General features: G+C 45.2%; 1 protein-coding gene across 1 annotated transcript in view; it reads left to right on the forward strand.

Moving 5' to 3' along the window:
* LOC8041936 (pericentrin) overlaps positions 1-13,391 on the forward strand; it is a 221,380-nt gene that overhangs the window by 179,190 nt on the left and 28,799 nt on the right. The window contains exons 24-28 of the mRNA XM_042293960.1: positions 2,953-3,162; positions 4,023-4,346; positions 7,654-7,857; positions 9,404-9,550; positions 12,468-12,653. Of these exons, the coding sequence (XP_042149894.1) occupies positions 2,953-3,162; positions 4,023-4,346; positions 7,654-7,857; positions 9,404-9,550; positions 12,468-12,653 (1,071 nt within the window). The remainder of the gene's footprint in view (positions 1-2,952; positions 3,163-4,022; positions 4,347-7,653; positions 7,858-9,403; positions 9,551-12,467; positions 12,654-13,391) is intronic.

Below are 13,391 nucleotides of genomic sequence, written 5' to 3' on the forward strand. Positions count from 1 at the left end.
TCCTGATCGCTTGGCTGTAGCCGCTATTTCGTTATAGCCAACTTCGTTATAACCGGTCTCGACAGTATTTTTGAATCAAACATAGAAGAGTTTCCCCAAGCCTTTCACTACTGTTGGTTGTTCCCAAGCTTGCACTTGTCCATTTATAAGCTTATTTTAATCTACCGTGATATCCTGAGTCATCGCCCACCCCCCTGCCTCCTGAAATTCATAAAAAAAGTTGGGTGGGCTATGTCTCGATGGGTAAGCGCAAAAAATTTTGAAAAAACTAAAAAACGGCCTTTTTTTTTTCCGTATTTAGTGCAGCTGCACAAGAGATACATTAAACTCAAAACTCAAATTAGTTTTATTGCTTTATGCAAGAAATGCTCATGAAAGAATGTCTTACTATCGCAAAGTTTGTAGTTTGCATACGCACGATGAACACCACCAATGGGCTTTCAGCGCGATTGTTTGCTTTGTGAAAGCATGTTTCTAACACTGATACATTATCTTTGTTAGTAGTTAAAAAGGAAAAGGTGAGTGAACAGAAAAGTAGAAAATCCAACCAGGCACTACAAGCGAGCGAGCGAGCGGAGGAAAGAAACGACGTAAAGTAATGCTGGTGAAACGGGAAAGCCAGCAATGGCATTGGAAAATTCTTTGGCGTCAACCCAAGTCACGCGCCTTGTCAGTCGCAAGGAGCAGGCTCTTCTGCAACTTGTTTGCTGCGTAGATGCGTACGTCCGTGCGCGGCGTGCTATCAACGCAGATTGAGGTGGCGTTGCTGTGTGGCGTAGACGGCACCACAAACACGGAGCTTGAAATGGGACGCTCTACAAACGTCTGTGTGCAGCGTTCCAGCAAATCTTCATTTACCTGTTGGCTTTGTCTTAATCATCACACAACCTTATCAACCATGGTAGCGACGTTCTGGGAGAAGGGGCGGGTTTGCAGTGGACCTTATTTCGGTGGAGACGGACTTTGACCTTACATTCTGAGATTCCATTTCAGGATACGGGGCATCCGCTGACCTCGCGATCGCTGAATGCTTGTTCTTTCTAACACAAGCTGAATACTGCCTGTGTTATCTTTCCGACTATGCTTTTTTTTTTTCTGTAAGCAAAACAAGGTTTTATTTTGTTATTTCCATTGTTTTCCTTTTGCATGAATATCAGGGAGGAAATGCATAAACAAAGAGAAGTGTCTTTCCCTCCTTCGTTTTACCTTGTCACGGACGTCCTCCAACTGTAATGTCCGTGGCCTCAACATTCGGGTAGGATGAATGTTTGCGGATCGCGGAGTCTGCGTTGGGGCATTTGTAGGGGTGTGCGATCACTTGATGTTATTAGGGGTGAAGCTCCTTAGGGTCTAGCCTTGTCCGTCTGGCGTCCGTGCTCACATCGATTGCACTGCCTCCGGGATCGACCCACTTTTAGAAAAAAAAAAACGTACGCCCGCACGGGGGTTCAAACTCAGGATTGCTTGCTTACGAGGCAGTTGTCTTAACCACTATGCTACACTCCAACGTTGCATGTAGCCACTCAACGTCTATACAGGAGAGCGTGCTGCGGTCAAATGCGTATGTAATCGCGTTAAACTTTGCATGCATTGGCTCAACGTTTATAGACGAGAGGGCACTGCGGTCAAATGCTCAACTGTGTATATAACCATGATCCATACCACACATTCTCTTTCTGACATGGACTGTTGACTTAAGCGGTGGAGATGCATTCCCACGGCTTCTAGTGGATCCAAGCTGTTCCGCTAGAAGAACCACTGGCTCTGCATTTCACCGACGATAAAGCAGTAATAATGAAGTCGAAACGCAACCTGGAACTCAGCACTACCTATGAGCAATAGAACAAAATCAGCACAATCAGCACTACCTATGAACAATAAAATCAGTATCATCAGCACCACCAGAGCTTCGCCCCAATCAACATCACTCACCACAAGGAGATGCGGCCTCTTTTTTTTTTTGTTGACTGTGACCTCAGAAAGTACAATACCTTGGGATGGCAGTAAGTGACGAATTTGACATAACTATAAACTTAAGTATATAGATGCCTAGCTATACCTAATGGAATTGATTTACAAATTTTGCTATATGCAAACATTCTTTCTAGAATCTCGAATATGACCAAAAAAAGAAAAAGCAATCTTGAATAATGAACGCTGGTTGTCGGGCATCTCTGCCTAACACATACTCATATGACATAAGAGCCAGTTTAATTTTGAAAATTTTACTGCAATGTAAATCTCGACATTCACAATTTTTTTATTTTTTTTTTTTATTTTAGTAGATTAGGCGCATGCATGCATGCACCATCTTGCTTTGGAAGTGTGCTTTACTCCGAAGCAGGCAGTTGTGATATTTATACATTTCCAAGCGTCGATCACTGCTGGTTACCTGTTAGGTGCGCTTCTTACCAAGCAGTGGTGCACTGCGGAGGAGCAACACCTGCAGGGCTCGCTTTTGCAGGTGTTGCTTCTCTGCAGTGCTCCCATGCTCGGCAAGAAGCGCACCCATCGGGTTAACATGCTGCAATTAACACTTAGAAAATTGAATATCACAGTTTACCTCAAAGTGGTAGCAGTACTATTCGAAATTTTGAATATTCGCACACCACTAATAATTACACGACTGAGCACCCGTACAATTCTTTGCTTCACTCTATCAATATCTTTACTATGCAGCAGCTGTTACTACTGAGAGTATCTTGCTCTACTGTGTTTCTTTTTTACACATTTGCCTTTCTCTGAGGTTACATATATACTGTTTCTTGCGTAATGTACAATGCGGTCAATGCTGTCAAAGTGATTCATCTTCTCACATTCTCTCGTGCGACTCAGACGCTAGATGAAGGCAGACGCTTGCACCAGGAGCTTTCGCAGCATTGTACACTAAGTATGAAATATAGTGCAAGCACACCCATCTAACGAGAGCTTGGTTCTTGCTTCGACGTGCAGAAGGTGTCCAGCCTGCAGGAGGCACTAGCCGAAGCGGAAAGAGCGCAGGCTGCTACCCAGTCCGAGCTGGAACGGATGAAGGGAGGCAGCCTGGCCCACCCCGACCTACACCGCCACGTGCAGCAGCTCGAAGAGCAGCTCGAGTCCCGCTCTCTGGAGCTCGAGAAGATGGCCCAGTTCCAGTCCCTGCTGCTGGAGTTCAGGACACAGGTGAGTGCACCCAGGTCTCCCACGTTGTGGTGCCACTGTGGTGGAGTGAAAACTTAAGCCTACTTTAGAGATTTGCATGCAAGTGCAGCTGACCGAATACTCCTTGCGTATCACTGCGACACATTGCATGGGCCTTGGTTGCCGTGGCAATCATCCCGTCGTAAGCGGTCACGAGCGTTTGTAACGTGCGGCAGTGGTGTAAGTCGACTTGTGTTGCTTCCTATAGTTACGGTGCAGATCAGTTTTTATGGGCCATTATTATATTTTAGGTATCCATTCCGGGAAAGTTGAGTAGAAGCGTCGATCTGGAACACATGATGTATTAAGGGAGAGCTTTGAAAGCTACATTTTTGAGCTTCTACCACTAATACGCACAGCTCCTCAAATGGTGTCATCCTTTTGTGACATGCTTTGACAGTGTATGTGGTAAGTTGTGATGAAAACCTCAAACACCTTGCACTTTCTTGTGGATTTTATATCTCGATGCCCGATTGATATGTTTCATTAGATTTTCCTTGGACTGAAATACACTTCGTTTCCCCTTGCGATAAATTGCAGCGAACACTAAGGGCCGTCTGAGCTAATCCAGTGCCATTCGAGTGTCGGTGACCTTTTGTAGTGGTGCAGCAATGCTTGGGGCTCCATGTCTGGTGATACGCTCAAAGGAACGCTGGACTGGTTGGGACGGCTTGTAGCTTGCACTGCGGTCCAGTGCGTAAGGTGAAACAGAGTATGTAGTCTCCAGGCACGAATAACGAGTTCCGGATCGGAGAAAAAGGCCAGCAGATCGAGATGAAAAGGCGGACCATCGCCGCCACTGAAGCGCATTGCCAGCTACAGTGTGGGCATGTGGCTGGCAGGTGCGCTCCCTGGAAGACAAGGTCCAGAGCAAGATCGCGCAGCACCAGGACCTGCACGTCTCCCAGCGTAAATTCCTGGAGGCCCCTGGCCCCCTGCTGGGGCCCGGCCGGGACGGGGCCCTGTTGGGCACCAGCGAGGAAGGGGAGGGCCCCAGGCCCCTGTCGGCAGACGACATCCGGGACCTGTCCCCCAGCGCCCTCCAGTGGCAGGAGCTGAGGGGTTTGGAGGAAAAGGTGGACACCCTGTCAAGGGCGGCAGAGGAGCTCTTCCGCGAGCGGAACAGCCTCCGCGACCAGCTCAGGGCAGCAGCGAGGGAGAGGGAGGTACGGTGCCGCGTACCTGACTTCCCGACTTTCTTTCTTAGCGACCTCATGCTTTCTTTTTCTTTGGTTTTTTTGGAGGGATTAGGACGTGCAGCAAAATGTGAGGCGCGGAAAACTTTGTCAAAACATTAAGATATAGTCTGAGTGTTTGTCCAAGTATTTGTTGAAATTTTCAAAGTCTCTACACTCAATTTCACCTTTTGATGTACCGTAACGGATGCTACAAACCATCCGGGCCAATCAGGCACTCACGTCTGCCACGTGACTTCATGCTTTGCATCTGGCTCCCCCCAACCGGAAAGTCACGGGACACACTCCGAGCTATGGACTGGCTCCGGTGGCTTGTGGCGTATGCCAGTGGCGTCAGAACAGGGGTGGACAAGGGGGGCGACCACCCCCCAGACAGTTCAGAAATTTAATGGAGACAATACAGGGGAGGGAGCTCAAAAACGCCGTCGCCACCCTACCACGACCACCATCGCTCTCCCATCTCCTGAATAGTTCCGACGCCTCTGGCGTATGCTCTGGTACATCGCGAGATAAAATGGAGTGTAATGAGAAGCAAACTGAATTGCATTCTTTTTAGTAGAATGTGTGGCCCGGCATTCTTTATGCCGATTCATTCTAGGTATGGGATGCCTGTTCAACATGGATGGCTTATGATCCTGCATTTGAATGTTGACTTTTGAGATGTTTTAGGCTACACATTTCCTTGTAGGCAGTGGCATACCAACTACCGTAAAATCCTGAGCAAGCGCCCCCTCCAAATTTAGAGATTATCCAATTATCCAATCGGGAATAACATTGAAGATGGCGGCCATAAAAATGTTAAATTTTCATGAAATGGGAGGGAGTGCTTACACGAGGGGGTGACGCATGCTCGGTATTTTACGGTAGTTTTCGAGCGAGGGTTCAAAACACCATGGGACTGCCCAGTTTGAAGGGAAGAGCTGCAAATCATGTGTTATGCCGTTTTCACTTAGTTTTGTGATATAAACGTATCCCTTGTGGTACAGAACCAATGATACAGTGGTAGTGGGCCACCTTGAGAACTATGACGTAGCTATAAGCCTAAATTGTGGGCATTTTTACGAACACCTTTATCTTATCATCTGCTTGGTTCGGCTAGGTTCGGCGGCGAAACGACTAAAAGGATGCCGGGAGAGGACTACGTATCTCTACGGCTGTACTGAACGTACCCCCTGATACCTAGTTTCTATAAAAATAAACTAATGAAGAGACTAATGCAGGGACACAGTGAAAAAGCAGTTCGACGACCTGACTAACAATGTGCTGAATCTCAAAGAACAGATCAACTCGCAAGTTTAGTGCTCACCGTTCGGTTTTCGAAGACATCAAACATTTTGTGAAAATTGCCGACCGGGAAACCACCTTGTAATGATGACGCATGAAATGCCAAAAAAGAAGCAATGTTTCGATGTTTCAATGTTTCCATAGTCCACCCTAGGCCAAGTAGGAAATTTTTTCAACTATCAGCGTCGAGAGTAAATCGGGCATTGACAATGCTGCACTCGAGTGATTTCCATGCAGACGGCTTTTTGGCGTCACAAATTGCATGCCTTGGGCACTTTGGTCAGTCACTCACAAGCTGTCTTTGGCACGTTTTTCAACCAGGGAGCCAAACCCTTTGTGTCTAAATAAATTAATTGAATTGTATATCTTAAGAACATTGAATAACTGCAGACATGAGACTGAGCACAATGTATAGTATCTTCAAATTCATAAATAAACTAGTCAGGCAAATGTTTATACCACAAAAATAAGTCCCCCATATAATCAAAAGCAACTGTTTTGGATTTGTTAGGAAGGCAGAGCACGATGCTTTCAAGAAACAGACATAAGTGACTCCTTGCGTTGACTCTATTTGCCTTCATCTTTAAGGTCATGAATGTGTGATCATAAATATATGTTGCGCTTCTTATTGTGCCACTATCACTTAACAAATTCACGTCGTCATAATAATAATTGGCCTGTCAGCCCTCGTGTGTTTTAAAGTCGTCTACATACTCAGTGTCCACCAGTGCTAATGTGGATTCTTTTCCTCACACGTAGGGTATGCAGCTAGATAGTAGAAACAAGTATCAGGCGACACTTCACAAAGCAAGGCAAAAAGGCGAGGTAAAACGCGAATAAGAAAACGAATACAACTCCTTTGCCAAGGCGCAGAGGGGAGAGAGGAGCGACGATTTGAAGCCGCTTTATGGCGGCCACATCACGTGATTCCAAGATGGCAGCGCCCATGCGACGGAGGGTGGGCCACAGCGGACACTACGAGTCTTTCCAGTTAATCCAATGCCATGTGAGTGTCACTTGGCCTTCGAGAGGAGTGCAGCAGTGATGCCCGGGGAACCAAGTCACGAGATACATTCACCGCGCTGGATTAGCTGGAGCGACTTGTAGGGTCCGCTGCCGTCAAACGCAAAGTAAAACGGAGCTCAGCTAAAAAAAAAGGAAAGTCGGGAGTGTAAACGAAGAAAGAAAAGATTGATAAAAGCTCAAATACCCTTGGCTCCTGAGCTTTTTTTTTTTTTTTTTTGTCAGTTGTGTTTTTTTAGGGTGGCCACTCTCTTTTTTTAACGTACAGCCGTGTTTTACAGTTTTTTCTTTTTTTTTAAGTGGTGTTGTAGTGAGGTTTTTGCACTTTTTTTCATTTTCTTCAAACCTGAACGATGAAGGCGTCAGCACTCTCTTCACATTTTAGAAAATGTGCCACCGAAGGCGTTGTCAGACGCCATGCTGTTCTCTCTGGCCACCTTCCCCCCCCTCGCGCCCAAACACAAATAAAAACTGAAAAGAAAAAAAAAAGGAGATATTCCAGCAAATACAAGTTTTGCCCCATCACCTTGAAAAGGGGGGGGGGGGGGGGGGGGGCTAGCGACCCTTTTCCTCTCCCCAACCCCAGTTGGTTTGCCCATGCATGGAAGCATGCAAAGTGTGCTCGGCTCCTTATTGTAGTAAGTAATACTCCAGGTATGAAGGTGTCTCTTTGTCGTGGACATGTTTGGCACAGGCCTGTAAGGCCCGCTGTTGAGTATTTAAGTGTCTCCCGATTTCTGTCAGTCATCTAGAAATCGTTCAAACCTCGGTGAAAGTTTTGAGAACTTGCACTTGATTTATTTAACTAAAAGAAAAAATAGAAGTTTGTTTTGTCCTTTAAGAAGTGAAAGTGCCCGTTAGTTTGACTTGTCATGGTCATTCTCGTCTGCAGATATGTGAGCATTTCAGTTTTCCCAAGAAGCTTGTTTGATCGGAAGTGCAGTGTGTGCCCTCCTTTCTCCTGTGCTAGGAACTGGAGCAGGAGCGTCAGACGCTCCAGGAGCACAGTCAGCGCCAGCTGCTCCAAATGTCTGCACTGAAAGCACACGTGGAAGACTGCCGCCTAGGGCTGTCCCCCGCCGTTGAGAATGGAGGCCCCGTTGTGAAGCAGCTCCGGCAGCTCAGGCACGACCTGCTCATCGAGAAGGAGGCCCGCGAGGACGCCGAACAGAAGGTGGGACGCACCACGACCCTCTGTCTTTCAGTGAAGTCTTCAACTTGAAAGGAGTGCGTAACAGAAGCTGGTGATGAGGAACCGTGTGTAACGGACCAGGGATTCCTGTTTAGCGCTTTTATGAGTGTGGTGTGTTTACTCTGCGCGTTAGTAGTTAGTCAAAATAAAAGAATGGTTCCCTGATCCCCTTTAAATTTGTATACGAGCAGGTAGCAGTGTCATGCTTCGATTGTTCTGGTAGAAGCGTTGTGCTGGTCGCTGTGTTGTACCAGAGTTGCAACCTTCAGCTGTTTATAAATGCAGGGGGTGAGTACAGTCGCCGACCGATTTTTCGAATGCCGATAATTTGGGCTTGTTTGATATTTTGGACATAAAGGAGGAACCGCGATCCAAACGATAGAAATAGTGCATATTCACGACCGATGTTTCGAACAGCTTGAAGTTTGAAAGTTTGATTTTTCAGATAAAATCGTCACGAGTGACCGGCGGAAAACACCACCGAGAAGCCGCCATTTTAGATTTTATGTTGGCGGCTGCTCATGGATTGGCTTGGTTTGGCAGAGCTACTCGAGTACTACCAAGTCCTACCGCTAGTAGACGCTATACGTTTTTTTTTTTTCTCAAGCTGTGCATCGTCATTATCGTTGTTACCATTTTGCTTTGTTCATTCTGCAGTCGTGGACTTGCACCTTGCGCCTCTCGTCTCGTTTCGGTGAATCGTGTTTTTGGACTACGCTGGCTTGGACATCGTGGCCCCGTTTATTTTTCCGCCACCGCGAAGTGTCGCTAAAAAGCATGGAAAGTAGTCGACCATAACTCTAGAAAAGAAGGCGGCGATTCTCAAGCTAATAGAAAGTGGCCGAATGCAAAGGAGGCATAACCTGACACAAGGTGCGCAGGAGCAACCTGAAGCAAGGCACTATTTACAGCTTTCTTTAAGCCCACTTAGATGTAATAAAAGCAAGTATTCTAATCTGCCGATGTTTCTAACTGTTCTATTATTCTGACGTTTTTTGTCTTTTTTTTTTGGTCCCTGCAAAGTCCGAAAAATCGGTCGGCGATTGTATAGAAACTTGGCATTTTCTATTCTTTATTGGGAGGCAGCAGCGATCCCAAGTAAAATTAATAGCATTCATGCTTTTGTTTGCCTCTGAGACAGGCCACCATACTTGTCAATAACTGGGAGGGGATTGGCAATCATATCACAAATCCTAAAAGATGACTCAACCTAATTTTTCTTTGCAAGGTTATGTTGTCTTTAAGAAGTACCTGTATCAAACTGTTTCTGTGCATTTGCCCTTGTGTGCATTTAGCCTTTCTTCCAGATGTAGTCTGTGTCTCTTACCCATTACGACGGGCTGACAAAAACGGCCGCCATCGTGGAGAGTTGTGTCAAAACACGACCGCCACGCAAATTACTGCGGAGGGTTTGGAGCTTTGGCAGCAAACGAGTCGACAGCACCGACACGAACAGCGAGGGCAGCAGCTTTGGTGGCGGGCCTTGACACTTTCTTTCCTTTTCCCTCCCTCTCTCTGCACTGCTCAGCTGCAGCTCAGCAATGATCAGGTGTCCCACCTGCAGAGAAAACTGAGCGCTCAGTCGGAGAGGGCGGCCAGGCAGCGCGAGGCGGTCAGGCCGTGTCGGCACGTGGCCACACTCACCAGTGATCACAGGGAAGCCCATAAGCACCAGGTCCTTTGTTTCCCTTTGCCTCAGTTTCTGGGACAGGGGCTGGACAATGTCTCGCAGTTCCCTACCTAAATCTTTAGCTTAACTCTGGTCTGTTACGGGTTTAGAGTAGCAGGGCAGGACACTTCCACAAAGCTCTCTGCTTTCCATGATTGGTAATTTTCTCCTTTAAAAATCGCCTCGTTGTTGGGGTTTGCTCTACTAGAGTGGAAAGAGTGGAGAGCCTTTTAGGAGGAGCTTCTCCTGCTGTTCTTAACCTGCAGCAGACTATAATTAGGCGCTCGGTTCGCCGAGTCATTTCTGTGTAACAATTCGGCTTGTTGGCTTCGTACAGAAACCGGACTGCCTTGCCAGATGCTGGGTTAGCAAAACTTGATGGAGGCGACGAAGGAGATGTGGGCAAGGCATTCTTGGGAAGGCCATAATGCAAAATTCTGGGTCTTATCATGGATAAGACCAAGTATGAGTGCTACAGGATGTCCCGGGTTGTGGCTCTTATATTTGATCCTCAGCAGCCTCTTGCAGTTGATGCAGGGCTTTTTGTTCTGCCTCAACGGTGTGCGATTAATGAGGTGCTTGAGTGAAACCAGACCGTCATTTAGGTAATTCGCCATATATCAGGCTCGTAAGCTTGCCTGCTTGTGCAGCATCACAAAGCTAGATGGGCCATGGCCCTAGGTTTGAAAAAGCCATTAGAGGTCTTAGGGTCCTGGCCTTTTCAAAGCCCATAAGCATATTTGTCCAGCCCTTGTTTTCTTTATGCTTTGTTTGCTTAGCCTTTTGTTTAGTTTGTTCCATCAAATATTTTTATCAACGTCAGAATTTTTTTTTTTTGCAAAGAATGAAATTGTTGGTGAAGAGATTTGTAGACAGGCAATGAAACCAATTGGGTGTAGAGCTAAAAAATTAATTTTCAGCACAGATGGTTGTTCTTAGTTCATTTATATACGGAGTCAAATAGTAGATAGCAGGATACTACTAGCGCTTCTGCTTAGACATAAGGTATATGGCATGTGGTTCCCATATAAGTATGACATTTTATGATAATACGATAAAATGACATCATATGGTCTTGCATGATACCAAATAAGTTATTACTAGGATTCTGTGTTTTTGGAGTTTATTTTTTTGCTGAAAATACGAGATTTATCGGAGTATATCTTTTTAGATCTCCAATTCACTGAAATTCTGAGTTTTTACTATTCACATTTTCAGAATTAAATTCAAAATTAAAAATAAAAACATATATTGTTTTTATTTTTAACATAAAACCTTCGAAATAACAAAACACCTGGACGTAGTTGCTCGGAAGCTTCAGCTGCCCTGCCCCTTCTATGAAATCCGCAGGTTCATAGCTTTCACTATAAAAGCACAATCCCTCCTTCCTCTGAGAAGCACAAATAGTATGCTCCAAACCGGAATAATGGCTTTTGTCGTGGTCCAGAAATACTATGGTCCCTTGTACTGAATAAATATCGACGAGACAAGCTCTAAACTCTGTTTTGGCAATCTAGTTGAACTCGATTTAACGAAGTCTCCGGGACCCGCTAATTATTAGGGGTGAAGCTCCTTAGGGGCTAGCCATGTCCGTATGTCTGTCCGCCATCCGGTGAGTTCAGCAGTGAGAGCAAGAAAAAAAAATGAAAAAAACGTATGGCGTGCCCCTGCTCGTAAGTTCAGCAAAAAAAAATGAAAAAAAAAAAAAAAAATAGGGGGCTCTGAGATGCCATCTTATCTGTCTTCTTAAAAAAAGGAAAAAGAAGAAAACTACACATTCTTCTACTGACATGAATGAAAACGGTACCATCAGCGCTACCTATGATCAAAATCAGTATCAAGAAAAAGAAGAAAAAAAAAAGAGTAGGGGGTTCTGAGTTGCCATCCCATCTGTCTTCTTAAAAAAAGAAAAAGAAGAAAACCACACATTATTCTACTGACATGAATGAAAACGGCACCATCAGCACTACCTATGACCAAAATCAGTATCATCAGCACCACCTGAGCTTTGCCCCAATCAACATCATTCACCTTGTGGAGATGCGGTAATTTTTTTTTTTTTTGTTAAATCGGGAGTTTTGTAAAATTGAGGAAGGGAGACCTCGCACATAGGCTGCGCGGGGAATCCGAATTCGTTCATTGAATCGGGAAATTTGTGAAGTCGGGTTCCACTAAATCAAGGTTCAACTGTAGTATGATATTTTAGAGGAAACTGAAGGGGTCTCTCCTTAGGACCAGCAATGCTGTACTCTCCAGTTACTTATTCATTAAACAATTTTTTTTTATTTTTTGCCATTGGGATTTTGGAAAATCTTAATTTTTTCAGATAAATTCGAGTTGGCAAACATTTAACCGGCAAATGTTTTTCGGGGTTACTCAAATTTTTCTGAAAACACGGAACCCTAGTTATATCACTCTATAAGGCAGTTGCTACTGGCTTCTAGATTCTTGAACTAAAAGCTTATTTGTTGCTCGAACTTGCTCAAGTAAAAAACTAAAGGGAGCATTTGACTTATTTTTTTGTATTTTATTTAGACAACAACTTACCCTTCTGGGAAGCTTGAAAATATTTTATCTTTAAGACTGTGATGGCGCAGTCTCAGGTGGTTCAAGAAAATGATTTTATCTTTGTTTCCAAAACCACCTCTGCTGATTTCGAGGTTCTCTATCGAGACACAGCGCATGCACCGCTTTGCGGTGCCTGCCGTTCGCAGAATTTTCCTTGGTCGTTTTTTACACTCTGCCCTGCTACACCACCCCCTATTGCCTTCCTAATGCCTTACTTATCTAAAAGCCTTAACCTCTGCAAGCGGCCTAAACATCACTCTCTCTTTAACCAGCTAATATTAGTCATACAACGACGATGTGGAACGCGACGGTAACAGTTAGTTTTAGCCGCCGACGTTCGCCGCAATCGCCGCAGGCTACATCGACCTCGACGGGAGTGGAGACGGAGTTGACGCTGGAACAGGTGGGCAGGCTGGAGGAAGCCCTCTCCAAAGTGGACCAGCTCCGCGAGGAAGCCAGGGAGACAACCGCGGAATTGGAGGACCTCCGGGCCACGTGCAAGATCCACAAGAACGACATCGAGAGCCTAAACGCAGCCCAGGTGAGGAAATGGTCCCGTGTTGACAGCACTTAAACGACAAGATCATGCGAGTGTTTCTAGGCTATTGCCTGAGCTTTCACTGCTTGTGGGCACCTCCTCTGAATTGCTGAGTGCCTGGTTACGTAAATTACGATACTTGAGTGACTTACATAACTGGTGCCTGGTTACATAACTTTTTACATAATGGCTAAACAGCCGTTTCATGCATGAATGTTGCTTTTATAATTATTGAATTTAAAGTGGTGGAGGCAGATTAATTGTGCTTTGATATGTTGCAACCCTGAACTGTGTTTCTTAGTGTCTAAGAAAATTGCAAACTCAATTTATGTTTTCAGTTGTTGTGTTTTGTTTCATAATTTATGTTTTTTTTTATATATTCTTTTACATCTCTTTGTAAGGAATGTTCAAAACAAATTAACTAGACACATATTGGCTTTAATGAGGAATTGGACAAAAGATTTGCAATTAAAAGTGGGCACTTTATTTCCAGCTTGTGGAGTGGTACAAAGCAAATCTGACCATGTACAGTGTTAAGTCTCCCCAAACCAAACTGCTGATACCACAAACAAGCAGCAGATCTTTCCTCATTGTACAGACCTTATTTCCCGCATGCTGATGTTAGCAGAATACGTGTTTCTTAGTCTCCACCTTCACCTCAGGAAAGTGGAGGAGTGGGTTACAGCCTAGTTGGGGAACGCCGCTAAACTTAAACTTAGGCTAGCAGAGGGGCCGATGTCG

Source organism: Ixodes scapularis, unplaced genomic scaffold, assembly GCF_016920785.2.
Source record: "Ixodes scapularis isolate PalLabHiFi unplaced genomic scaffold, ASM1692078v2 PGA_scaffold5__190_contigs__length_132052651, whole genome shotgun sequence".
Classification (NCBI taxonomy): Eukaryota; Metazoa; Arthropoda; class Arachnida; order Ixodida; family Ixodidae; genus Ixodes; species Ixodes scapularis.